The 27,057-nt window shown below is 36.2% G+C and overlaps 1 protein-coding gene across 1 annotated transcript in view; it reads left to right on the top strand.

Annotated features, from left to right (window-relative positions):
* The window catches only part of LOC144970175 (multidrug resistance-associated protein 1-like), a 41,734-nt gene extending 16,239 nt beyond the window's left edge, over window positions 1–25,495 (top strand). The window contains exons 16-34 of the mRNA XM_078909528.1: window positions 219–363; window positions 766–829; window positions 1,742–1,868; window positions 2,915–3,091; window positions 3,703–3,870; window positions 6,670–6,850; window positions 7,672–7,777; window positions 8,612–8,729; window positions 9,366–9,487; window positions 10,297–10,406; window positions 11,352–11,662; window positions 13,372–13,571; window positions 15,231–15,354; window positions 16,517–16,618; window positions 18,287–18,433; window positions 18,819–18,977; window positions 20,114–20,280; window positions 21,924–22,118; window positions 24,124–25,495. Of these exons, the coding sequence (XP_078765654.1) occupies window positions 219–363; window positions 766–829; window positions 1,742–1,868; window positions 2,915–3,091; window positions 3,703–3,870; window positions 6,670–6,850; window positions 7,672–7,777; window positions 8,612–8,729; window positions 9,366–9,487; window positions 10,297–10,406; window positions 11,352–11,662; window positions 13,372–13,571; window positions 15,231–15,354; window positions 16,517–16,618; window positions 18,287–18,433; window positions 18,819–18,977; window positions 20,114–20,280; window positions 21,924–22,118; window positions 24,124–24,583 (3,183 nt within the window). The 3' untranslated portion in view covers window positions 24,584–25,495. The remainder of the gene's footprint in view (window positions 1–218; window positions 364–765; window positions 830–1,741; window positions 1,869–2,914; window positions 3,092–3,702; window positions 3,871–6,669; window positions 6,851–7,671; window positions 7,778–8,611; window positions 8,730–9,365; window positions 9,488–10,296; window positions 10,407–11,351; window positions 11,663–13,371; window positions 13,572–15,230; window positions 15,355–16,516; window positions 16,619–18,286; window positions 18,434–18,818; window positions 18,978–20,113; window positions 20,281–21,923; window positions 22,119–24,123) is intronic.
* The last annotated feature ends 1,562 nt before the right edge of the window (window positions 25,496–27,057 follow it).

The following is a 27,057-nucleotide window of genomic DNA, read 5'->3' as shown; positions in this document are numbered from 1 at the left end:
TCTGTCTCACTTGTTGGGGTGCTTTTAATTGTAAATCTAGAGAGAAAAAATATCATCTCATTAATTTTCTTCCGTTTTACCAGTACTGATAAGACCTTAAAGTGTTGTAAAAGTCGTAAAACATTTGAAAAATAATATCCGTAAAATAACTTTAAAACAAACAAAAAATTATTGCAAGGGGATATTGACTAGAGATATTTTTATATTTCTATTTGCAGGCACATGTCAGTTTACACAGACTTGGGAAGTTTTTGTCGGGAGAGGACTTTAACCCAGACGAAGTGACAAGGAGACCATACTCTTTTAGCTCCGCTTCTTTCGAAGAAAAAGTCCGAAGCTTGAGGATAAGAAGTCACGAGAAAAGTAACTTTATATATTGTTAACTAATACAGCCACTTGTAGTCATTATTATCATCATCATTGTCATCACCATTATTATTATCAGCATCATCATCATCATGATCATCATCATCATCATCATCATCATCATCATCATCATCATCACCATCATCAGCATCATAATTAATATTATTTTCATCACCATCATCATAATCATCAGCATCATCATCATCATAATCATCATCATCATCATCAACATCATAACTAATACAGCCACTTGTAGTCATTATTATCATCATCATCATAATCATCATCATCATCATCATCATCATCAGCATCATCATCATCATCATCATCGTCATCATCATCTTCATCATCACCATCATCATCATAATCAATATAATTTTCGTCCTATCTTTCTTTAAGTTGTCATCTCAATATCAAGTGCCAGTTTTATCTGGGACAGAAGCACTCCACCAGTCTTGAAGAAGTAAGATATATATATATATATATATATATATATATATATATATATATATATATATATATTTTATATATATTATAGTGCTGATTAGTCATTAAGAGAGTACAAATGCCTTTTATCAACTTCCTTACTTATAATTTGATTTTTAGAAATTACGAATAAAGAATTTTAGGCATATCTTAGCATTTAAAATACATCCCTCCTATTGGCCAAATGAAGAATTTCAGAATAATTATTTGTCTTCCACCCAGATAGCAAAAGATGTGAGATTCGATCCTAACTCAATGAAGTTTTAGGTTAAATAAATGTTTTGATATCTTTTCTTTCATTCACTTTTGGCCTACTTTTGAATAGGTAAAAAAAAGTGTGATGTCAAAAAACCGGTTCCTATTTCTTGAAAGCGTCAAGCCACTCTACCGGAGGACAGGATATATGCCTTGTGTAATTCATCTTCTGATGTCAGGGTGATGGTATCTTATTTTCCAGTTTAAATATATGCTGGTAGTCAATAAAGATCATCCATCTTTGCTTATTTATGTCCCTAAGAATCCTAAGAATCTGCCTATTCATCCTGCTACCGAAATAACTTTATGGAACCTTTTCATTATTAGTACTATGAACGAATGGCTACATGCACACTCCCAAAGATGTAGGAACCAAAAGAGGAGAGGGTTTGATGTCACGACTTTTCTTCCCTATTTTAATCTAAATTAGTTCTTGCTTCCACTGATTATTTATTTTTATATTTCCAACGTTTATATTTAGAACAATTTAAAGCTTATCTTTGAAAATATGTGTCTTTAAATGACGGAAAAGACCATGCATACCGTAAAAATAGACGTTTATTTTTTGTCTGTTTTGTTTTTTGTTTTTTTTTCTTTTGTTGGTTATTTTTGGGGGTATTTTTGTCGTCCCCAGTATAAGCACAAACATTCTCAATGGCAAACTTGTTGCTGTCGTGGGTATGATGGGAGCCGGTAAATCATCCCTTATATCTGCCATCTTGGGTGAAATGGAGAGAATTTCTGGGGAGATAGTTGTTAAGGTGAGTTTTACTTTGACACGGTTATGTCCCCATCATAATGTTTTTCAAATTTAACCCCCATTATAATGTTGTTTTTTTAATCTTTGATTTTAACAGTGCACTGGTGGACAGATGAATTATCTGTAGTGCAGTTTCAGCACGTGATATTGCATGTTACACCAGTTGCATTGTTTCCTGTATCCTCGCCAAGTATAATGGGCAAATGGGCTAGTCCCACGAACTTCACCTAAATTCTTGGTGGCATTCTAGATTTGACTGGTGTTTGCATTCAATCAAGATTTCCACTTAAATTTTAATCCGTTCAGCATTTATGGACCGACTGAATAGTTGCTGAGACTTTACTATAATATGATGCCCATTACACAAATTAGCGGGTGGTTGGATGGGAGCATCACCCTTGAATCATATACCTATGATGTTCGCATGGGTGTACGATCCGATAGTGATGTCGTTTCTTCTTCTCTTTACTAGCCTATCCTGCTTCTTTGGTTTGTGATTGTATTTTTGACAGGGGATATTTTTTTTCTGTAAATCTTCTGCCTGTTTGTTCTTGGTTATTTATAATTTAGCTTATGATATCTTTAGGTTATGATTTTGATTGACATTTGTACTATTTTTGTTAGATTGCTTGTTTTTTTTTTTTTTTTGTTTCAGCGGTCTCTCATATAACCTCAATTGTGTTGGAAGAGACCTAAAGCAACAAACAAAAAAAATACACAAATTACATTACACAAATCATTGGCTCTAGCTGGTACTACCGTTCCGAGGGCGCAACGAGCAATTTTTGGCTAAATTAACCCACTCATCCGGGATTTTTTGTTTGTTTAGTGTTGTTTTCATCATTATCATCATCCATCATCAAAATCACACCTTTTGTCACGATTTTCATTGCATATATACGGTAGTGACTTTAGTCATTATCAATCATCATGAGTACCACTTCATCCACCACATAAAGCAGTAAACGTTGACGATTCCTTTGTTTTAAAATAGCTTATGGTAAGCAGTCCACAGTGTCATCTATCGCAAATGACTTGCTTTTCCAGGGAAAGCTGGCCTACGTTCCTCAACAAGCCTGGATTCAAAACATGACCTTGAAACAAAACATCCTGTTCGACAAGAAATACCAACACAGTCGTTACACGCAGGTCATCAAGGCATGCGCATTGCAGCAGGATCTGGAGCTTTTCATCGGAGGAGAGAACACAGAAATTGGAGAAAAGGTAATCGTGGAAGTATAACTATCTTGTCTTAAAATGTTGAAATAATATATGTTGGAATTAAAGACTTAAATCAACGATTTGTTAGAGAAGATTGGAGTTATCAAATCTCTAATTCAAATGTTTGGTGTTGGAAGGTAAGGAAAAGTTGTATCAGTAGCACCAATCCCAAAATACTACCGTGTGAGACTTAACTGGCTCGTTTGCTATTCAGGAAGGCATAGTATGCATTAAGAGGGGAAAATGTCAAAACAAAACCGTCACCTTATGATAAAAAATGGTAAAAGATTAAATTCTCTTTGCAAATCCCAACAGTTACGTTATTTAGATCCTTTGTTCTAGCTCTTTTGCCTTAGTTTCAATATATAATTCCAAAATCAACATTGCTACTGTCGTTTATAACCATATAACACCATATTCAATTTTTGTGTTTTTCGTCTCGACAATTGATATGGTGTTTCATTTTTCTTTTCCGAAATTTATTTATCGTTTCGTTTATTTCATCGTTCCCCCCGATTCTCTTCCAGATTACCATTATTGTGATGTCTAGATTTTTGTTATTAAAATATAAATATCATTTAGTTCCATAATTTTCACAAGTTTTGCTTATACAGGGAATGACTATGAGTGGAGGCCAAAGACAGCGCGTGTCCCTTGCCCGCGCTGTGTACTATGATGGAGATGTGTATCTCCTTGATGACCCCTTGAGTGCTGTTGACACCCATGTCGGAAAACACATCTTTAAAAATGTCATTAGCAACAGTGGCATGCTCCGACATAAGGTGAGTTGATGTACTGTTTCCATTTTTAAAAAGTTTTGTTTGGTTTATATTCTCTTTTTCATTCTTTCTTTTTTGTTTTTTTTTTTGAGAGGGGGAAAGCGACCTTTTTCGGGTTTTTTAAAAAAATTGTATTATTTCTTTGGCTGGGTGTTGTTGCTTTCTGAGGAGGGAAGGGGGGGGGGCGTATGGGGATCTTTGTCGGGACAGCGCAGTTTAAGAAGTCCCGCAATTTTATCCTCCTCGCAAAAATATATTTTTGAATAAAAGATTATATAAGTGATTAGCCACCTTACCATGGACCTTTTCTGGGACCCAGAGCGACTCATTGAGCTTCTATTGGCCTAGTTGTGGACCATTCGACTTAGATTGAAAGGTTTAGTTCATCATATCTTGTCGCGCCAGTGAGTCAGCCAGTCCCGGGCAGTCTGGTTGCATTCCCTCAGGTCAGCATTGGTGCAGTGAGGTCCCAGCGAGCATTCGGACAGGATGTGGTCCATGGTCTGTCTGGGGTGACCGCATGGGCATTCAGTGCCCGGTGAGATTTTCCATTTAAAGAGGTTGGTGGCGGTGTTTCCCACCTTTGCTCTAGCTCTGTTCAGCGCCACCCATTCTTTTCTTTTGAGGTCTGTGCCTGCTGGGAGCTTTTCTGTTGGGGGCTGGAGGGCATCGTTTGCTGTCTTGTCCCATTCTACCCATTTGTCCAGGCGGAAGAATGCTGAGTGGTCTGGGTGAAGGCTCTCTACTGTGAGGAAGCTTTTTCTTGATTTGAGCCTGCTTTTGGGGCAATTGTGGTCATGAAGGGGGTGTCTCTGGTCCATTTCCTGTTTGTATTTTTGTATTTGGGCATGAGCTTCCCTCCGGATGTGTGGTGGGGCTATTCCTGCTGCACGGTAGACCAGTGGTAATGGTGTTGCTCTCGGCTGGCCCGTTATGATCCGGCAGGCGTTGTTGAGCTCGGGGTCTAGCTTGGAGGCATGGCATGATCGGGCCCATACAGCTGAGCAGTACTCCGCAGTTGAGTAGCTGAGGGCCAATGCTGTGGTCCTTAGAGTTTTAGGGTCAGTTCCCCAGTTCATGTTTGCCAGCTTTCCAAGGAGGGCATTACGCGTGGACACTTTTGCCTTGGTCTTCCTCACGTGTTCTCTGAAGGACAGAGTCCGATCAAGCGTCACTCCGAGGTACACTGGGTGGTAGTTGTACTCTAATGTCTGGCCATTCCACTTGATGTTAAGTTTTTTGTGGGCTTGGTGGTTGTTGAGGTGAAATGCACACACTTGTGTTTTCCCTGGGTTGGCGTTCAGCGAGTTTTTAGTGTAGTACTTTGTAAGGGTGTCTAGGGCATTTGTCAGTCTGCTCTCGATTGGTTGGAAGGACACATCCTGTGTTGCGAGGCATAGGTCATCAGCATATATGAATCGGCGGATATTTGGGAACTCAGGCTGATCATTTGTATATATGTTGAAAAGTGTTGGAGCTAGCACTGATCCTTGGGGAAGACCATTCTTCTGGGTGCGCCACCTGCTCTTCCGGCCATCCATTTCAACAAAGAAGCGCCTGTTTTCGAGAAGTGACTGGATAATATTTACAATTTTCTTATTCTTTATCATTTTAGCCACTTTGAGGAGTAGGATCTTGTGATTCACTGTGTCATAGGCTGCAGTGAGGTCGACGAAGACTGTGCCAGTGACCCGTTTTGTCTCAAACCCATCTTCTATGAATTGTGTAAGGTTAAGAAGTTGACCACATGTTGACCGTCCTGGTCGGAATCCAGCCTGGTCTGGAGACAGTTGTTCGTCTAGACTGGGTGACATGCGGGACATAACCATTCGCTCAAATAGCTTGTATGCGATGCACAGGAGGGAAATCGGGCGATAGCTTTTCTTGGATTTTGGATCTTTCCCCGGTTTCAGTAGGGCGACTACTCTTGCTTTCCTCCATGCACTTGGCAGCCTGTTTGTCCTTGCGCATACATTGAAGAGGTCCAATAGCCAGGATAGGGTTCTCGGGCCAAAGTGTTGAATCATCTCAGTTGTGATTCCATCCAGTCCAGATGCTTTTCCTGCCTTCTCTGAAGGAGACTGATTGCTACACTACGCGACCAGAGAGAATAAATTGGGCGGTAAAAGGTTTAGTTAAGTGCGTATAACGTACAGTTTTGTGTCCTGAATGATAAACAAAATACGAGAACAGTTATTTCATTTGGCCAATTGTGACCCATCCCACCAATCTGAAATTTTGTAAGAGTGAAACAAGTGTGGAAAACTTAACGTTAAAGTGACCAGAAATATGAAACTTCAGTTGCCAACATATTTTATTTTCCTTTTTCTCTTTTAAATAGCTCAATATCCACAAAACGTGCTCAACGCGCTTAAAAAGGGATCCCTACCCCACAGCAACATTAACTATGTATGATGAGACATGACGCCTGTTAGGCGATTTTACAAAACCAATTTCGACAGACACAACGATGTTAATGGCCAGGTACTCATTATACACCTGAGCACGGTGAGAGATTGTGAGTAAAGTGCCATTTCCAAGGACTCAACTATGCGCCTCGTAGAGTGGGACTCGAACCCAGGACCTTCCGATCCGAAGGCGATGTAGACACTAGACCACATAGCCGCAAAATACAAGGAAACTTTGCCCAAACTTCCTATTTTGACCAAAGATTAAATGTTCAGTATTTAAACCTCAATGACATAATTCCGGTTTGGAGCGATATGTCACAGGTTTGCTTTTCTCGCGTGTGTTATTCTGATAATTATGATCGTAACGTCCCTATATTATTATACCTTATAGACTCGAATCCTAGTTACACACGGCATCCATTGGCTGCCCATGGTCGACCACATCTTAGTCATGCACGAGGGCTCCATCATACAATCCGGATCCTACGATGAGCTCGTATCCAGGGACGGCCCGTTTGCCCAGTATCTCAAGAACCATCTGGCTGATGATGAGGAGATTGATGACCCTGAAAGTAAGAGCCTTTTCATAGATGCACCATTACAACCTTTAACAGTCATGTTCCTGCCTCTGTTGCCCCTCATACTCCTAATCCTCATCCTCATCCACTTCATCATCCTCCTCCTCCTCTCCTTGCTTATCCTCACCTTTTCTCTTCCACCACCCTAGGCCAAAAATTGTCAAATGAATAGTATTAGTTTCGGGAGATACATTTTTCCTTGCAAATAATCTCTTTGTATTTGTTTTGAATAGAATACTTTTTATTTGATTGTATCTCTCTTATTGGCATCATGTTTTTGTGGCTATGCTAGATGGGATTTTTGGTTGATCTCAAAATTACCACATTGATTGATTGCTCTTTGAATCTAGTTCTATTTCCTAGGGGGCAGCGTGGCTCAGCGGTACGGTCTGTGCTTCGTACCCAAATGTATCGAATTCGACTTTCTGCCTCGTTGTGTGGCCTTGAGCAAGTCACCTCGCCCTAGCTCACTTCGCTGCACTGCGGCTGATGCCTGGGCTATTCCAGTCCTCAATTGGAATAGACCCTAAAGTCAAATTTCCCCGTGGGGATGAAGAAAGGGAATATATATATATATATATATATATATATATATATATATATATATATATATAGTGTGTGTGTGTGTGTGTGTGTGTGTGTGTGTAATTATTAGTATTGTTAAGCCAGTTCCCTTTTTCTTACCTTTTCTCGAGTGCTTTTGACCATCAATTTAGAATTTGCTTTTCACTATCCTAGTCATTTGTGCTGAAATGTCCTTAAACTGTTGCAAGCGCTGTGAATCTTTTAAAATCTGCTGATGGTTTACTTGACAGTTACTTACATCCGGTCGGAGATGAGCAAAAAGGTGGACAGTGTGACATCTGACGGAATAACATCAGCTGATGAAGATGAGAGGCCAAGGAGGAGAAAGTTAAAAAGGTACGAAGAGTAAGAGACAAAATGGTATTTTTTTAATTTAATGTATAATTGTATTTTTTATCTTTTAATTCTGCCGTACTCTGAATAACCCCATTAACATTTTGACAAAATAAAACTAGTCATTCAAAATCGATTAATTAAAATAACGCTCATTTTCTCAACAACAAAAAATTCTCCCAAACCTGACCTGAGCTGAGATCAAGTTTTCATGAGCATCAATAAATCTACTTGGTGTCTTATTGGATATAATTAGGAAACGATTCGGTAACAATTTATTGCACAAGTAACTCCCTTATTGCTTTTGTAAATTTTCTAAACGTCAAAGAGTTATGCCATGCAAGGTATTTTCAGTTAGTCTACTCATGAAATTCAAGTAAGCAAATTTGTTTGTGTCGATCTTGCCCAAAGTATGACATGAACCACAGCCTTTGTTTACGTATAGCCTAACAATTCCCTAAAAACTGTGTCAAATTTACAAGACGACGATCACAAATTTACAGTGAAATGTGAGTTGTGTCGTTGATCTCACTGCTATTGGTTGGACTATTGAATACAACTCATTGTTCACGCTCTTTTGATAGTCATCATCGTAAATAGTGACGTAATTTTGGTCGGTTTCAGGCTACGGGTTGACATTTGAACCCGAATGTTGCAGGCGTTACAATACAATTGCTTACCAACTCGTTTATCTTGCGTCCCAATACGCGTTAGGCCGTAGTTCAAAAAAATAATAAAGAAAGCAAGATAGCTTGGTCTATTGCTATGGATTTATTTAATGTTTAAATCTGACCAGACGCTATAAATTTACTAAATTAATGTTCAAATCTCAACCAGACGAAGCCATCTGAACTCCCAAACTCATTCAAGATCTGGAGAAAGCTATGACACTGACACTGAGCAGGCAAGGCACGGATTCAAACTAATGCAGGAGGAAAAATCAGTCAGAGGAAAAGTTAGTAATGTATCCCAATGCTTTATTATTATTTTTTTTTTACCCTTGATGGGGTTCTTGACCTCCCATAGTGGGCAGGAAGGCACGTATTGTCTTCTATCTCTTTATATCTGTTTTCCGGCATGCTTTCCGTCTTTGTCTTGGAGTGAGATTTCTTCGTTTTGTTCTGGCCCTGGCTCCCAGCTGGGAGGAAAACAGTCAAATAGAGAGTTTTGGGAGATATTTATTGTCTTGTAAATCATCTCTCTGTTATTCAATATTGTGTTTTGTTTGCATATTATATATGATTTATAAACATTTTTTTATTAGGATAAGTGCCTTAAATTTTGATGATATGGAAATGGTGTTCATCAAGGATTTTTATTAATGTTCTGGCGTGATGGTGGTTTGTCTTTTAATTGGTTTTGTTATTGGCTGAAAGGGGGTTGAGGCCCCAGACGTGTTTTGTCCTTTTATGTTTTTTAAGCCATTATATTCATTTTGTTTATTACTTGATATTAGTAACAAATCACTTTGGACTTGTCATATCAAAGCCATTAAAACGGCCAGTTTAAATTAAGTCTTTAGATGTTGTGTCATATTATAATATATTATGTTATGTTATTATTTTCTTTTGTTTGTTTACCTATGATTCAGATCAAGGGTCGTGTGATATTGGATTTCATCCGTGCCTTCGGTGTTTGCTTTGCCATATCACTGATTGCCTTACTGATGTTGTACCAAGGCTTAGGGGTAGGAGCAAACATCTGGTTGTCACAGTAAATATTATTTTTAATAATGATATCATCATCATCATCATCATCATCATCATCATCATCATCATCATCATCATCATCAGGATCATCATCATCATCATCATCATCATCATCATCATCATCATCATCATTATTATTATTATTATTATTATTATTATTATTATTATATTATTATTATTATTATTATTATTATCATTATTATTATTAATACAATCATTATTATTACTATTATTATTATTATATTATTATTATTATTATTATTATTATTATTATTATTATTATTATTATTATTATTATCATTATTGTTGTTTTCATTATTGTTGTTTTTACTATTATCAATAAAATAATTCCCCTTTGACTTCCTTTTTCTCGGGTACTTAAACTGTAATTCTAGAACTTTTTACTATCCCATTTTCTTCTATTTTACTGGTGCTGATAAGACCTACATGTGTTGCAAGCGCCGTAAAAGGCTTAAAAATGAAAACAAACAAAACATGACCTTAGTTTAATTGGTATAATATGCGATTCTTACACTCTTGCTTTTTGGAAATTCCGGACGTGTTCCCAGCCGCTGCACGAACTTGCGAGAAATCTTTTATTCTACCTCTCAATCCATTTCGATTTCGTCATCTCTGAGTCAATGACATTTTGAAAAATACTTAAATGATACTTCCATTTTTCAAAAACTTAATTTGAATTAAATTTAACGTTTGATAATCTGACGTCACAATTTATTATTGTAAACGTGACATCATTACGCGTTACTATTTATGGAGAGTGGTAGAATACTGTAGATTAACTTTAATCCCCAGATGGACAGATGACGCCTACCTCCAAAACATTAGCCTGGCACATACAGCCGAATATAGAGAGAGGACATACACTTATCTTGGAGTGTATAGTGCCTTGGGATTTGTTCAGTGTAAGTTGACTTGATATCATTAGAATTTTACTTTGATTCGGGCTATAACTTGGCGGTATTAACGACAGTAAGTAGACTATCCGATAATTTTTCAAAGCAAATATATTAAAAGTGAGCATTTATATCGAGCAATATCTACTAATATCTGCTCAAAGCGCGTTGCTAGGGGTCCCTAGCTAACAGCAACACGTAATATGTAGGATGAGACTTTTGACACCTGTTAGGCGATATAACACTTTTTTTCCCGACAGAGACAACTATTAACGACCAGGTATTCCTTTTACACCTTAGCACAATGAGAGATTGAGAGTAAAGAACCTGTTCCAAGTACTCAATCATGAGCCGCTCAGATTGAGACTCGAACTCAGGACCTTCCGACCTGAAGGCGAGTATCATACCATAAGACCATATAGCATAAATGCAAACGAAAAGGTGGAAAATTGAAAGGCTTCTGATAGAAAGAGTACAGTTCCCAGTACTATAGTAGAATAATGGGAGTGAAATTGACTATTATAAATGATACAACACAAAGTAAACGACGTTTCGGCCTTTGGTCTTCTTCGGGTAGACAAGAAAAAGAAATGTTCTATTACATTTGCATTATGGTTAAAACATTGTAGGTTTTAAAACAATTAAGATGGCGTTCAAGTACTTTTTTTTCAAAACCTTTGTCCTTGAAATCGGCCAACTAATTTCCTTACTTTGTGAAAAATAAAAACCTGCTCACTATTATGCTTTTGTCACTTTATCATAAAACTGGGCCCATATAATATTGCAAGTTATCGGTAACAATTTATATCACTTTGACTAGAAATTAGTTTGTTAGCGCTTTGTTCTTTGTTCTAGCGCTTTTGCTAAACAATCAGCACGTATAATATGTGACTTCTGTGACTGGAACTCTGGTACATAAAAGTACTGTGCTAACACGAATTATATTATTTTCAGCTGTCTGTGCCTTAGTCTTTGTCGGCAACATCAGTTTACGCATGGTCGTGGCCTCAAAGCGCCTTCATGATGCCCTGCTCGAGAATATCCTTCGCCAACCCATGAAATTCTTCGACACTACGCCTCTAGGACGTGTCATCAACCGCTTCTCCCGTGATGTAGATACCATCGACAGTCAGATGACTAAATTGGTCAGGATGTTTTTCCAGCAATTGTTCACTGTGCTCAGCGTCCTGGTTGTCGTCATCTATACCACTCCTATATTCATCCTGGCTGCCGTACCTATCATGCTGATTTACTATTTTGTACAGGTACGTAATTATTTGGACTAACCTCTTTAGTGTAATGGTAGCACGTCTGACAGGTAATCAGGAGGTCTGAGTTTCGATCCCCAGTCAAGGAAAACTGATTTTTTGGGATGGTTTTTTTCTCTTATGTTTTACTTTTTTGCTTTGTCTGTTTCATACACATTTTTTCAGATCTTTAATAATTTGGAGCAGCGTAGCCTGGTTGCACTGTGACCCGGGAGGTCCCGTTTCAGGCACAATCTTCTTTTCCTTTGGTAAGAATATCACCTAATTTCATAACTTTGGATACTATGGGCGATTTCTGTTGACACCAAACGTATTTTTGTGTTGTTTTGGATGGGTTATTTATATTCTTTCATGGAATCTGAGATGACGATATATAAAGATGCCTCGCGGAAGAGCGGAATTCTTAAAATATAATTAATAATTTTGGACAGGGGACTGTGCTGAAAGCAAATATTTACAAGAATTAAGGGCGTCTGAAACTTTTTATCCCCTGATATACTTTGCAGCTAGGATATACTTCTACCGTTATAATTGACTATATCGTCTTTTAGCAAATCATATGTCTTTTAACTGGTCCTCGTCTTTGAACGCTGATGCAATATGGTGATTTGTTTTTCTTTGAGCCTGAGTTTTCAAACTTTTGTCATAATTCCAGATTTCTTGGGTGAACTGAAAGTAATGAATAGTTTACTGACTCAAATCCATTTTAGAGACTCTGGAAATGTTTAAAAGAAGTTCTCAGTCCAGCTCCGTTTCAAAACTTTAAAACAATAAATGTGGTGCTGTTGAGGCCCATAAAATTTTTAAAAACTTGTTCTGGAGATTATGAGCCTCCCATGGTGGACAGGGGGCTACATACTGTTTCTTCTATTACCTTATATGTTTTCCAACATGCTTTCTGTCTTTGTCTTGGAATGAGATTATCTGGTTTTGTCCTGGCCCTGGCCGGAGTACTAGCTGGGAGGGAAACAGTCAAAAGCTTAGTTATTGTTTTGGGAGGTGATATTTTTTTCCTTGTAAATGATCTCTCTATTATGTATTATTATATTTGTATTTTGAATTTATAATGTAAGCATTTGAGTGTATTCCTCTTTGTTGGATTTTGTGTTTGTGCCCAGATGAGACTTATAGGTGGTCTCAAACTAAGTACTTTGATAGTGTGCTCCTTGTAATCTACATCTGATGCCTATATGTTCCCAGTTCCCCTATGTCTTACTTTTTCTTGGATGCTTTATTTGTAATTCTAGAACTTTTTACTATCCCATTTTCTTCCTTTTTACTGGCGCTGATATAACCTAAACGTGTTGCAAGCGCCGTAAAACCCTTGAAAACGAACCAAAAAAACAGTTCTGGAGATTTTTAAGGTCTATTTTTAAGGGCATGACAATTCAGTTATAAAATGCAATTGACTTCATACCATTGTTTGTGGTTAAATTGACTAGCAAGAGAGATGATCAATTCTAATAATTATATGCGAGAGTATAGCGTTACACTTACTTCGGTTTATTTTTGTTTTGTTAGAGTATTTGAATAAATATCATTTAATTATTCTTATTTGTTTTTTCTTCGTAAAATATAACAAATTCATTAGTTTGATTTTTCTTGTTTTTTTAATTTTTACTTTCAATTTTTGATGATTAAATCTATTTTTGAATTCTCTATATACTTAAAGCGGAATTTGACCTTATGCTTTTGTCTTCTATCAGAAATTTTACGTTCCCTCCTCGCGGCAGCTTCGTCGTAACGAATCAACCACAAGATCTCCTATTTACTCTCACTTCAGTGAGACGATAGCCGGAGCGGACTCCATCCGGGCATATCACGCCGTGGATAGATTTATTTTGGAGTCCGAGAAACGGGTGGACAAAAACAATGTTTTCGTCTATGGATTTGCAACGGCTTCGAGGTTGGTATTGACGTTGTGCCAAAAGATCGTTGTCGTAACATTCATTTTTGGAGATATTTCTAATATTCTATTGGTGTAAGATCGTTCGTTTTTATTTGTTTTGTTGTTTATTATTTTTTTATTTTTTTTTGGTGGGGGGCGCTGTTTTGTTTCGTTTTTTGTTGGGTTTTTTTGTTTTGTTTTTGTTTTTGTTTTGTTTTTGTTTTTGTTTTGTTTTATTTTTGTTTTAGTTTTTGTTTGGTTTTTTTGTTTGTTTTGTTTTATTTGTTTGTTTTTTTTTGGGGGGGGGGGTGAGAGAAGGGGGGGGGGGAGATTGAGGTGGCTTCATTTCAATTTTTCCTGCTTTTGATGAAACTCATCGCGTCGGTGTTATGTTGGATTGTTTAGATTCTAAAAAAATGAGTTTATAATGAAATTATGAGATTATGGTTCAGCTTTTATGTATCAATGATGAAATGATTATGATTTCTAAAACCGACAAAAACTTTACAAATTATTTTTTGTCATTTTTACTTTAAAATTCGGCATAATACTGTTTTGAGGCGATGGGTCGCATAGCATGCGTTATTAACATTACAGTCGGGAACCGTTTTTTTTTTTTTGTCCCGACTTTTGTAGCGTGACCGAAAAAAAGAATGGTAACCAACCATTTGAATTGGACGTTGTTCTGTCCTTCAACAAACAACAACAGACAACAAACCAAACTCATGTAATACACAGTCCTGACGATGGCTGAAAAGGCCTGAAACATCGATGTAGACTGACTCCAACATTGTGGTAAATATTTAAATAATAATTCGCTCCATTGCAACATGTCGAGCACTATTCGTACCATATTTGTATCAAACACGATTCACTATATATATATATATATATATATATAATATATATATATATATATATAATGAATGACGATGATGTCACTCACCTCTTTGTTGTTGTTTTAAAAGCCATCTAAAATGCTATAAACGTTAATTAAAGGCAACACATAATTGTTTTATTGTTGGTTTATTCGACTCACCTATATTGCAGAACATGTAATCCCAATAGAGGAGTTTGATCTATATTGTATATTTATTTATTTTTTTTTGTATCCCGTAACTCGCTGTAAATGGTTTTAAAATGTATTTTTGATAACCATGTTTAGCACGGCCCAACACAAAATTTTATGAAATTTTGAATTAAGATAAAAGCCCCCTTGGGATTATAGAGTACGTTATTGATAGTTACCATGCTCTCTACCATTTATGGTGGCTGAGAAACGTTTGTCCAGAAATTACTTCTCTAAAATCCCAAGATGGTCGCCAAAAGAAGGGGGGAGGGATTTCAAAAGGCTATTCTTGTTATCATTTTATCATACAAACTTCCCATGATTAACAAGTTTTATGAATTTGTGCTTTTGAAGAGAATTATACTCGGAACACTTAAAACTCCCCTAGCATCAATTGATTTATGTGTTAGGGGGCAGTGAGTGGCGATAACCCGCCGCTGCGCTGTGTGGCCTTGAGCAAGTCGCTTCGGCCTGGCTCAATTTGCGGTGGGGCACTGCGGCTGACTACTGGGTTATTCCAGTCTTCCCTTGGAATAAACCCTACAGACAAATTTCCCCTATGAAATGAATAAAGGGAATTTTAATTTAATTTATTTTTATTATTATAGGTGGATCCGTATACGATTGGAACTGCTGGGTAATTTGATAGTTCTAATGGATGCCTGGTTTGCAGTCTTTACGGATGGTTTGTCTGGGAGTATGGTTGGACTATCTGTGTCATACGCTCTTCAGGTATTGCCTGTCAACCCGACAATAAAACGTCATCCTCGCCATCTTCGTCATCACTATCTTAATCGCAGTCTCCGCCATGACCATCATTATCATCTTCATCGTCCTCATCACCATCATCGAAACAATCATCTTCATTGTCGTAAAAACTCGTGATAGTCGTTTGTCATAGTATTCCGCTTTCACAGCATCATTATTTGTCATCCTCATCGTCAACAACATCATTATCATCGTGATCAACGTCGTCGTTACAGTCGTTATTATCAATACCATGATCATCATTGTCAACAACATCATCATTGTCAACAACATCATCAACGTCAAGACCACCACCGCCACCACCACTGGGTGGGGTTCCTGACCTCCCATAGTGGGCAGGGAGGTACTTACTGTGCCTTCTATCTACCTATATATGTTTTCCAACATGCTTTCTGTCTTTGTCTTGGAATGAGATTTCTTGGTTTTGTCTTGGCCCTGGCCGGATACTCTAGCTGGGAGAAAACAGTCAAACGTATGGTTATTGTTTTAGGAGATGATTTTTTTTCTTGTAAATCATCTCTCTGTTATGTATTGGTATGATTGTTATTTTGAATGTATAATGTAAGCATTTGAATGCATTCCTCTTAGTTGGATCTTGTGCTAGTGTTTGGGTAAGGCATTTAGGTGATCTCAAACTAAGTACATTGATGGTGTGCCCTTGGAATCTATATCTTTTCCCTATTTGAACCACTCCCCTTTATCTTACTTTTTTCCTCAAGTCCTTTTTATTGTACATCTAGAATCTTTTCACTATCCAATTTTCTTCCTTTTTACTGGCACTAATATGACCTAAATGTGTTGCAAGTGCCGTGAAACCCTTAAAAACAAAAACAAAACACCACCATCATCATCATCGTCGTCGTCGTCGTCGTCGTCGCCTATTTTCATCATCACCATCGCGACATCATCATCATCATCGTTGTCATTATCACCATTCATCGCTTATCATCATCATCATCATCATCATCATCATCATCATATCATTCATCATCCTCATCATCATCCCCATCATCATCATCATCATCGCTTGTACATCATCATCATCACCATCGCCATCATCATCATCACCATAATCCTCTTTACCAGTGCTATTTGCAATTCCAATATAATCCCACGATTGATCCAGATGACGAGTACATTGAAGGAACTGGTCCAGAACTCCACCCAGTTGGAGAGTAATGTTGTGAGTGTAGAGAGGATTGTTGAATATTCCCGACTGCCACAAGAAGTAAGTGACAATAGCATTTGCAGTCGTTCATTTTTTGGTCAAACTATCCCACTAGGTAATTTCCAGCGCGCAGTTTCCCGCAGTACCTTCAACATATCCATTTTCGTCTATCCTTATCCACGTCTATTCTTTTTTAAATTAGAGTTGGAGGGTCAACTTTGATCCGAACAGCCCATTCATTTATATTTTTTTTTTTTTTTGCCAACAAGCACACATTTACTCGTAATTCTAAAACTTATAAAACGATTTTTACAAATTGCCTTCATCATCATCATCATCATCATCATCATCATCATCATCATCATCATCATCATCATCATCATCATCTTCATCATCGTCGTCGTCGTCGTCGCGGGTGGTTGGATGGGAGCATCACCCTTGAATCATATACCTATGATGTTCGCATGGGTGTACGATCCGATAGTGATGGCGTTTCTTCTTCTCTTTACTAGCCTATCCTGCTTCTTTGGTTTGTGATTGTATTTTTGACAGGGGATATTTTTTGTCTGTAAATCTTCTGCCTGTTTGTTCTTGGTTATTTATAATTTAGCTTATGATATCTTTAGGTTATGATTTTGATTTACATTTGTACTATTTTTGTTAGATTTCTTGTTTTTTTTGTTTCAGCGGTCTCTCATATAACCTCAATTGTGTTGGAAGAGACCTAAAGCAACAAACAAACAAAAAAAAAAAAAACGTCGTCGTCGTCGTCGTCATCATCATCATCGTCATCATAATAATAATAATAACGATAACGATAATGATAATAATGATAGTGATGATGATGATGATGATGATAATGATGATGATGATGATGATGATGATGATGATGATCATGATGATCATGATGATCATGATGATCATGATGATCATGATGATCATGATCATATTGATAACAATAATAATTACTACTACTTACTATTATTTTTATTTTTATTTTTATTATTATTATTATTATTATTATTATTATTATTATTATTATTATTATTATTATTATTATTATTATTATTATTATTATTATTATTACTATTATTATTATTGTTATTATTATTATTATTATTATTATTATTATTATTATTATTATTATTATTATTATTATTATTATTATGATTATTAAGCTGTTATCACATGCAAACCTCAACAGAATAATGTTTTTAACAAAGGAACAAAGTAACACCGAGTCTAGGAAATGGACAAGCTATGATTAAGAATCAAGCTTCTAAATCTAAAGGAGGATCGATCGCCGACAGAGACGACCTTCATTTTTTACAATGATAACTGAGTTTTCCTAGCTTTGTTATAACATACACGTTCCAATCGAGAGTCGACTATAAAAAGTTAATACCCCTCTCCAAAATAGTATCTAAATCTTTAGAAAACGCTAGAGGCTGCCTGCCTGAAGCCGGTGATCGTAAAATACTAACGAAAGAGTGAAAATGGAGAGGCTTCGTATGGGAACAGAACAGGCAATGGACGTTTCGGGTGCAAACCCTTCGTCAGCACAACAATACACAAATTAATATGGAAAACAAATAATCTTTGGAATATGATATGAAATTTATTTTTTTTAAACCTTCGAATCTTTGATGAAATATAATCGATTTAAATGTCTATGCAATCGTCATCATATCTCAACAACTCTACGTATTTTTTACCTCCCTCCGCTAGCCTGCCTGGAGCATTCCTTCTAAAGATTTAGATGACGATTGGCCCAGGAAAGGAGACATAGAATTCCACACGTACAGTACACGCTACCGAGCAGATCTTGATCTGGTTCTCAAAAATGTCTCGTGCAATATCAGAGATGGAGAAAAGGTCAGTTTTTGATGGGGAGGGAGTTACCTATTTGTTTTGTTTCTCTTCTTTCTTTGTTTATTTTTAAATCTTCAGTGAATTATTCCCCTTTCCCTCTTCATCTTGGAGACATAAGAGAAATCTATATTATCTCTCCTTCCTCCACCCTCACACTAAGTAATAATCCATGTACTCATCAACTACACAATGCATATCAATATCTCAAGGAAATGATTTATCTATCTATATCTATTATCTATCTTTCTACCTATTCATATAATATATATATATATATATATATATATATATATATATATATATATATATATATATATATATATATATATATATAATTGTATTTGTTCTCACCTAGTTTTAACCGACCATATTTCATCCCATACACCAGATTGGCATTGTGGGTCGCACCGGTGCAGGAAAATCGTCCATGTCCATGGCGCTATTCCGACTGATTGAGTCAGCAAGGGGCAGCATTATCATTGATGGTGTCAACATTGCTGACATTGGGCTACATGACTTAAGGTCAAGGCTGACCATCATACCACAAGTAAATTGTCCTTGTTGCCATCAGAATCATCATCATCATCATCATCATCATCATCATCATCATCATCATCATCATCATCATCATCACCATCTTTATTATCATAATCATTATTACCGTAATCATCATTGTCATCGTCATCATTAAAATCATCATCTCATCATCAGCATTATAATCATCATAGTCGTTGTTGTCATCACCATCATCATTATCATCATCAACAGCAACATCATTACTATCTTGAAAACAATCATCATCATCATCATCATCATCATCATCATCATCATCATCATCACCATCATCACCATCATCATTATAATCATTTCCGTGGGGTTCCTGACCTCCCATAGTGGGCAGGGAGGTCAGTTATTGTGTCTTCTATTGCAATATAGCTGATTGACAACTTTTTTGCCATTGTCTTGGAGTGAGAATACTTGGTTTTTGTCATTTCCTTTGTCGGAGTGCTTGGCTGATATAGAAACAGTCTAATTTATTGTTTAAGTTTTGGGAGATATTATTTTCCTTGTAAATAATCTCTCTGTTAAGTTTTGTTATATTTGTTGTTTTTAATGTATAATGTAAGCATTTTAGTTCGTACCTCTTGGTTGGATCATGTGCTTTTGGCTGGATGAGACTGTTAGGTAGTAATCTCAAAGTATGCACAATGACAGTATGCCCTTGGAATCTAATTCCATTCCCTATTTGCACCATTCCTCTTTGTTTTACTTTTCTTGTGTGCTTGAGGCCTTCAAATTTGGACATTGCTAAATATCCGATCTATCGCCACAAAATAGTATTATTTCAGATTGAAATATACACCACAAAGTAAATCTAAAGTCAAGAGGATGAGAAATGGAAGTTTTAGTTGCTGAAGTTGTTGGGGTTTTTTTGGCGGGGAGTGCGGGGGAGGGGGAGAAGGGGTATTCTTTTAATGTGGTTTTTTTTTGTTCTGTTTTGTTTTGTTTTCTGGGGTTTTTTCTGAGTTTATATTTTTATCAAGTAATATTTGATATTTTCATTCTGTTCAATAAAGTTTCCCAAGTTTCCTATTTTGGGAATTATTTTCACTTATCAGCAACTAGTTCAATCCGTCTTAATACCATCGGATAAGACAATATATCACTGTTTTATAACCCCAGGACCCAGTGCTGTTTTCTGGCTCACTACGATTTAATATAGACCCATTTGAAATCTACACTGATGAGGAGATATGGCACAATCTAGAAACTGCACAGCTCAAAGGGTTTGTGTCCCAGCTCAATGGTGGCCTATCATACATGTGTGAGGAAGGAGGGCAAAATCTCAGGTTTGATTTCATGATACTCATAGAGCTACATTGTCTAAGGATGTGCCATCTTCTAAAATCATATTATGTATCGGTAACCAGATGTCAAAAAAGGAGGAATAGATGCTAAAATGACCAGGGATGTAACTTTTTTTAGTTTTTGTCATAAGAAATGATAATCATTCTCCTAAATCTTGGACGAACACTTGACTCGGGTCACGCATTATTTACTATAAATTTAATACAAAACATCTAAATCACCGCGATATAATACCGCTTTGATAGTTTAATGTTTGTATATTAAAATTGTTTTAATTTATAGATGGGCTATACTATTTTGTTAATTTTTAGCGCACACTTTGTATTAGTTTTATGATATGATATTTTTTGCTTGTAAATCATCCCACTATTATGTACCGTTATAGTTATTTTGATTATTTGTTTTATTGTTGCTTTTAATATAGATATTGTGTGAACATTTGAGTGTATTCCTCTTTGTGGGATCCTATTCTTATATCTGGATGAGTCTTTTAGTTGATCTCAAATTAAGTACACTGATAGTGTATAATAAATGTGTTACAACACATAAAACAACAACGAGTCAGCTAATTTCAGAATTTTAATGCTTGATAATAACGTTCCATCCAAAAAAAAAACAACAATGGCCGATTGCCGGTCTACCCTTCCGCCCACTACTCTACAGTCATGCAGGGTTGCCAGATTATTTTTCAACAAAATGCCAGGGGAATACTCAAAAAATGCCAAAACACTCAAAAAAATGCCAAAGTCTGTTGACTCCCACCCCCACAAAGAAAACTACTCACTTTTGATAGACAATTTACTATCATATCCTGGTGGCTTGCGTGTTTTCTTTTCTTTTTCTTTTTTTTTTTTTTGAGTTATACTAAATTTCCTGCTGGGGTAATTTTTTACCTACTGACTACTAAGTGAAGTGCTAAACCACTACACCACGGTTGGATTTTAAGAATGAAAAAGAAATACATTAACATGAAAGGTAAATACGTAAACAGTTAAATAATTATTGACAATTAAGAAAACTTACTGTTTCGTGTTTCTTATGATGTTTTTTGTTGAATCTGGTTCAAGTGCAGAGTCCAAAGAAGTTATAGAGAAAATTCCAAAAAAAAAATTAGAAACAATATCCATCACAGTTTTAATAGCAAAGTTTTCCGATGTGAAGAGATTTGTTTTTACGCGTTTAGAAATAATTAAGAAAAGGTGTCATTTGAAGTATACTATACAAGAAAAGAAAATGCCAAATGAAAATGCCAAATGCCAAATGATTTTTCTAATGCCAAACGGTTTTCAAAAATGCCAGATTTTTGGAATCTGGCATTTAAAATGCCAAACTGGCAACCCTGCAGTCATGCGCAAGGCACTAAATAAGGGAGGTAACAATTAGATTGGTTTGAGTATTTTCAACATAGTGTGCTTTTTTGAATCATTATCTATTCCCTATTCAGCCATTCTCCTTTGTCTTACTTTATAATTGTAAATCTAGAAAAATAATGTTGACCGTCCAGTTTTCTTCCCTTTCATTAGTGCTAAAATGATTTAAATGTGTGACAAGCGCCGTAATATAAAAAAGACATACAAATTCCATAGCTTTTTTCCCACCAACCAAATTGCATTTATCACAACAGCGTCGGCCAAAGACAGCTCGTTTGTTTAGCACGAAGTTTGATGAGACGAACCAAAGTGCTCATGTTGGACGAGGCCACGGCAGCCGTAGACCTGGAGACAGATCAACTTATTCAGAGGACCATCCGTCATTGTTTCCAGGATTGTACCATACTTACTGTTGCTCACAGACTCAATACTATCATGGACTATGACAAGTAAGCTGATTTATGAGAAATCGCCATAAAACAGTATTTTGCTGTGTTAATTTAGGTGCTAAGACTTCCAAATTAGGAGTTGAGTTTAAAAACCTGCCACTTACATAATCTTCTGTGGTGTTTCATTAACGATATTAGGGAGCACCAGTGACTTGTGTCATCAGTCAGCTTTCGAACTTAGGTTCAACCATAGGATGCCATCTCTCTTTCTACCGATATTCTCCGTGTCTACAATGGCCTCCCCCATTGCGATTTCCCTGCGGTGTACATCTCAGTTCGGTTTCGAGACCAAAATCTTCTAAGATGCATCTAGATATAAAATGAGATAACCCGCATTCAATTCACTGGACACTTTGAAACGGACTTGGAAAAAGCTGATCTTTCAAAACATTCAGTTTATTGTTCTATGAAGCAAAGAAGATTGAGTATTATCCTCTTTACTTCAATAAAAAATGATAGTTTACTTTGAATGACGATCATTCATGAAACTTAAAAGTTTTTGAAAGTCACTTCTTGAAATATTGTGAAGCATTTTAGACTGGGATTACACTTATGTTTTGTTATAGTAAGGATGATATAGTTTCTCAAAATAACAAAATCTAAAATTTCACATTCCTAGTCATTTTTTTACTTTAAAAGACATACTGCTTTGAGACGATAGACCACATTTTATCTTCCTCAATAGTATTAAGATGCAAACTGAATGAAACACTTTTAAAATTGCACATGTCATAATGATCCATTTGATTAATGGATTAGATATGCATAAAACGCTGTAAGAAAAAGAGAAAGAGAGAGAAGAAGAAAAAACGCTAGCTTTGTTACATTTCCCATTCTCATTTTTTTTAAATCTTGGCATTGAGCAAACTCTTGTGGAAATTAAAAAAGGCACTCAAATCACATTGCATTCTTAAAAAGACATTGACTTTTGACCTTCGATAAATAATAATGCTGAGTTTACTCTCCCTATGTACATCATCTTCCGTTCCCCATGTGAACAGAATCTATTGTATTTATTTTTCAACTAAACAGAGTAGGTTAAACGCCACTTCTAAACAGAACCCAGCTCAACAAAGAGTGTCACTTGCTGAAATCTGAAATCTTTTGAGCTGAAATCGTCCCAAGCTCCGTAATTTCCTTTAAAATAAAACATTTTTAAAGCGGTCTTTCATCCACAAAAATAGAACGTGCTAAACGATCTGAGCAAATTACATCCACCACGCAAGAACAATCGGTGCTGAATAAAATATATATTTGGTCTACGGTATGGCCTTCTGCGAGAATAATAAGTGCAATATTCTGAGCTAAACCATATGTATTAAATGAGTATGCAATCTTGTTTTTATTGCCGCCGCCACCACCATTACTACTACTACTACTACTACTACTACTACTACTACTACTACTACTACTACTACTACTACTACTAATACTACTACTACTACTACTACTAATACTACTACTACTGCTACGACTACGACAACGACGACTACTACTACGACTACTACTACGACTACTACTACGACTACTACTACTACCACTACTACTACTACTACTACTACTACTACTACTACTACTACTACTACTACTACTACTACTACTACTATTACTACTACTACTACTACTACTACTACTAATGCTACTACTACTACTACTACTACTATTACTACTACTAATACTACTACTACTACTAACACTACTACTACTACTACTGCTACGACTACGACGACGACGACGACGACAACTACGACTACTACTACTACCACTACTACCACTACTACTAATACTACTACTACTACTACTACTACTACTACTACTACTACTACTACTACTACTACTACTACTACTACTATAACTACTACTATTACTACCACTACTACTACTACTAATTCTAATTCTACTGCTAACACTACTTTATTTTCTTCTTATTATTATTATTTATTCCTCTTCTACTCTTTTTCCTCTACTGTTAATTTGTATACTTTTTTATTTTTAAATTTTCCAGAATAATCGTCCTAGAATCTGGCTGCATTGCTGAGTTTGACACGGTCAAGAAGCTCTGCGAGAACAAGAATTCTATCTTTTATAGTATGGCCAAAGAGGCGAATCTGCTTGGGCTCCTTGAAAAATACGAAAAAGTAGTAGAGCAGGAACTTAACGTTGGTGGTAGTGGTGCTGCTGTTGATGCTGGTGGTGAAGGCAAAAGTGATCCTAAAAGTAATGTAAATGATGAAGGGAATAGTGGAGGTAGAATTGGTTCTGTTGGTTTCGGTGATGGGTACACAAATACGAGAGTGGTTGAATTGGTTGATGACTTGATGGATGTTGGGCTTAGTAGTGTGGAAGGTGCAAGTGATGTTGGTGGCATAGGAGGTGGTAGTGGTGGTGTCAGTGGTAGTGGCGGCGGTGGTGATGGTGGTGGTGGAGAGGATGGTATAAGAGTTAAAAGTGGTCGAGTTAGTTGACTCGATGGACGTAGGACTAAGTAGCATAGAATGTGGAAATGCCATTTCTGGAGGAAGACTCAGTTCATAATTTTGTACAAGCTTAAGGGTTTATGGATAAATTGGAAATAATAAAAATTTAATATGGCTTTTCGTGATAAGAGTTATGTATATATACAACGCTATATACATATTTACAGAACGGGAGGAGGGACTGATAATACATCGGTCAACAATCACATTATCCCTTCTGTGCCCCTATAATGTCTTCCCATATGACATTTTGTTTTCACGTCCCGGAATAAGGTCATTAGTCCTGCCTGGATCTTGCCTGGAGTCCTTTGATTCGAGTCGAGAAATAAAGATGGGGTTATCTTTTATGAGCGAGAATATTTTCTTCCTTAAAACATCTCTCCCCGGTATTTAATCATGTTCAGTCGTTATTGATGTGTCTATTGTAACCATTTAGTGGTATCCCTTTCGTAGGAGTCCTATGGTTTTAGACCAGAGACGCGAAAGACTTGCTCTTGGTATTATTATTCTATCTAAAGAGTAATTGTATTGATTTATTGATGTCCTTATCATCGGACTCAACATTTCAACGGTTTTAATTGGTATGCACTAGGTGCTTAACTTGGGTTTGTTGTGGTACTCGAGTTGGCGTGGATCACTGTTCGTCCTTCTTTAGGAGTTTTCCTGAAGGTCTGTCAAAAATGCATCCATCTTTGTGGTGATATCGGAATACTGGCATTTGCCCTGCAATGCAAATACTGCCCAGGAATAGATTAAACCCGATATATATGTTCGTGAGCTGCATGTCTATAGAGCAGTAAAATTAGGTGCCCCAAACGTAAACAAAGGTCTAGAAGCACATGGCAAACCACATGTTCCTGTCTTGACAGCTCACGTTCCAATGTAAATTATAGAAAAAAATAACCTTGAAAATTTGGCTGTTAGGTGGCAAAAGAAACACATATTCCTAAATACTCGATCATGCATCAAATAACGTCTAGATATGGATATTTTATGGAACAAAAGGTAAAATTTATCAAAAGTTACAGTCTATCTATTTTTAGACCAGGGCAAATTATTGCGCTGGTGTGAACAAGACAAGAATTATTCGGAGCCTGGTTTTCAGAATAATTTAGCCTTATATTATTATTTCTGCAACTGTTAGATTCTATGTAAACATATTTTCAATACTGAAAGTGTATTGCCTACAACTCAGACTACAAAATTGGGAGACCTATATTGTGCGTAAATTATTCCGGTCCCTAACGAAAATCACTAGCAACTTGTTATTGTTTACGTTTGGGGCACCTAATTTTACTGCTCTATAGACAATAGTTTTGTTTGTGTGACTGATATGGTCATGACGAGCTAATGGTACACATGTCGTAGAATAATTACTAAATTAAAAAGTAAGTTTGACGTTTCTAACATAGTATCTGGAGATAGAGTTTGCATGGATTATTTTTAAAATCTTTCTGTTGTGTTAATTTTTGTGTTTTAAAATTGTTTTATCTATAGATAGAATGTAATTTTGTGAATTTTTTTTTAGCGCAGACTTTATATTACAACCTTTCAAATATATAAGTTTACAGTCTCGATCTGAATATATAAAAAAGTAAGTTTAAAAAGCAATAAGTCCAAATTGCTTTGCTTTGGATAAGCAGGGATGTCCTTTAAGCGCCCAGAGCCTCCATAATATAACGGGATAAACTGCGCAAAACAAATTATTATTATTATTATTATTATTATTATTATTATTATTATTATTATTATTATTATTATTATTATTATTATCATCATCCTTTGGACAGGACAATATCTTACTGTGGGTCTATGCTTCGATAAATGAATCACTCTTTCTATCGCTTTTCATTTGACCTTGCGAACATTTTACCATGACATTATGCTCATGACCTTTTCGTAAAAGGAAAGAGTCAGCTCTAAAGGATGTTTTTTTCCTTTAAAAATGTTTTTTCTTGAAGATCTTTTTATATCGTTTAATCTTTGAATTGTCGCTCTTTTGGCGGATGGCATGCCCGTATCTGAAGACCTTTGATTAACAGTTGAAACCCATGGATTCTACGTCTAAGACTTACATCTATTCAATCTTTATCATTAGTCAAAATACCCCCCCCCCCCGCTCTTCTATGTCTTTTCTTTCCTTTATGCGCCCATTTTGTGTAATTTAGAGGCGTGGCAAGTGTCGGTCTAAAGACGTGAAATAGAGTAAAACACAGGTTTACAAATATTTGTAATGTCCAAATTCTATATTATGTAGTACTATGATCGCAGAAGATTTTTGTTTGCATTATCATTTTTTTAAAAATATTTTGTTTAAATGTCGCCAGTTTAAGTAGTTTAGTGTGACTTGTTTTTTTTCATAGTTGTTTTTGAAAGATGTAATAGCTGATATTGTATTTTGGGTTTTATTCACAGTAGAAGTTAATATATTCAAATTGAATATTTATGACAACTTATCGATT

The sequence above is a fragment of the Berghia stephanieae genome, chromosome 4 (assembly GCF_034508935.2).
Source record: "Berghia stephanieae isolate SIO BIC M18660-M18661 chromosome 4, UCSD_Bste_1.3, whole genome shotgun sequence".
Classification (NCBI taxonomy): domain Eukaryota; kingdom Metazoa; phylum Mollusca; class Gastropoda; order Nudibranchia; family Aeolidiidae; genus Berghia; species Berghia stephanieae.
Note: the sequence above shows the minus strand (reverse complement) of the source record. Positions and strands in the feature narration are given on the sequence as shown.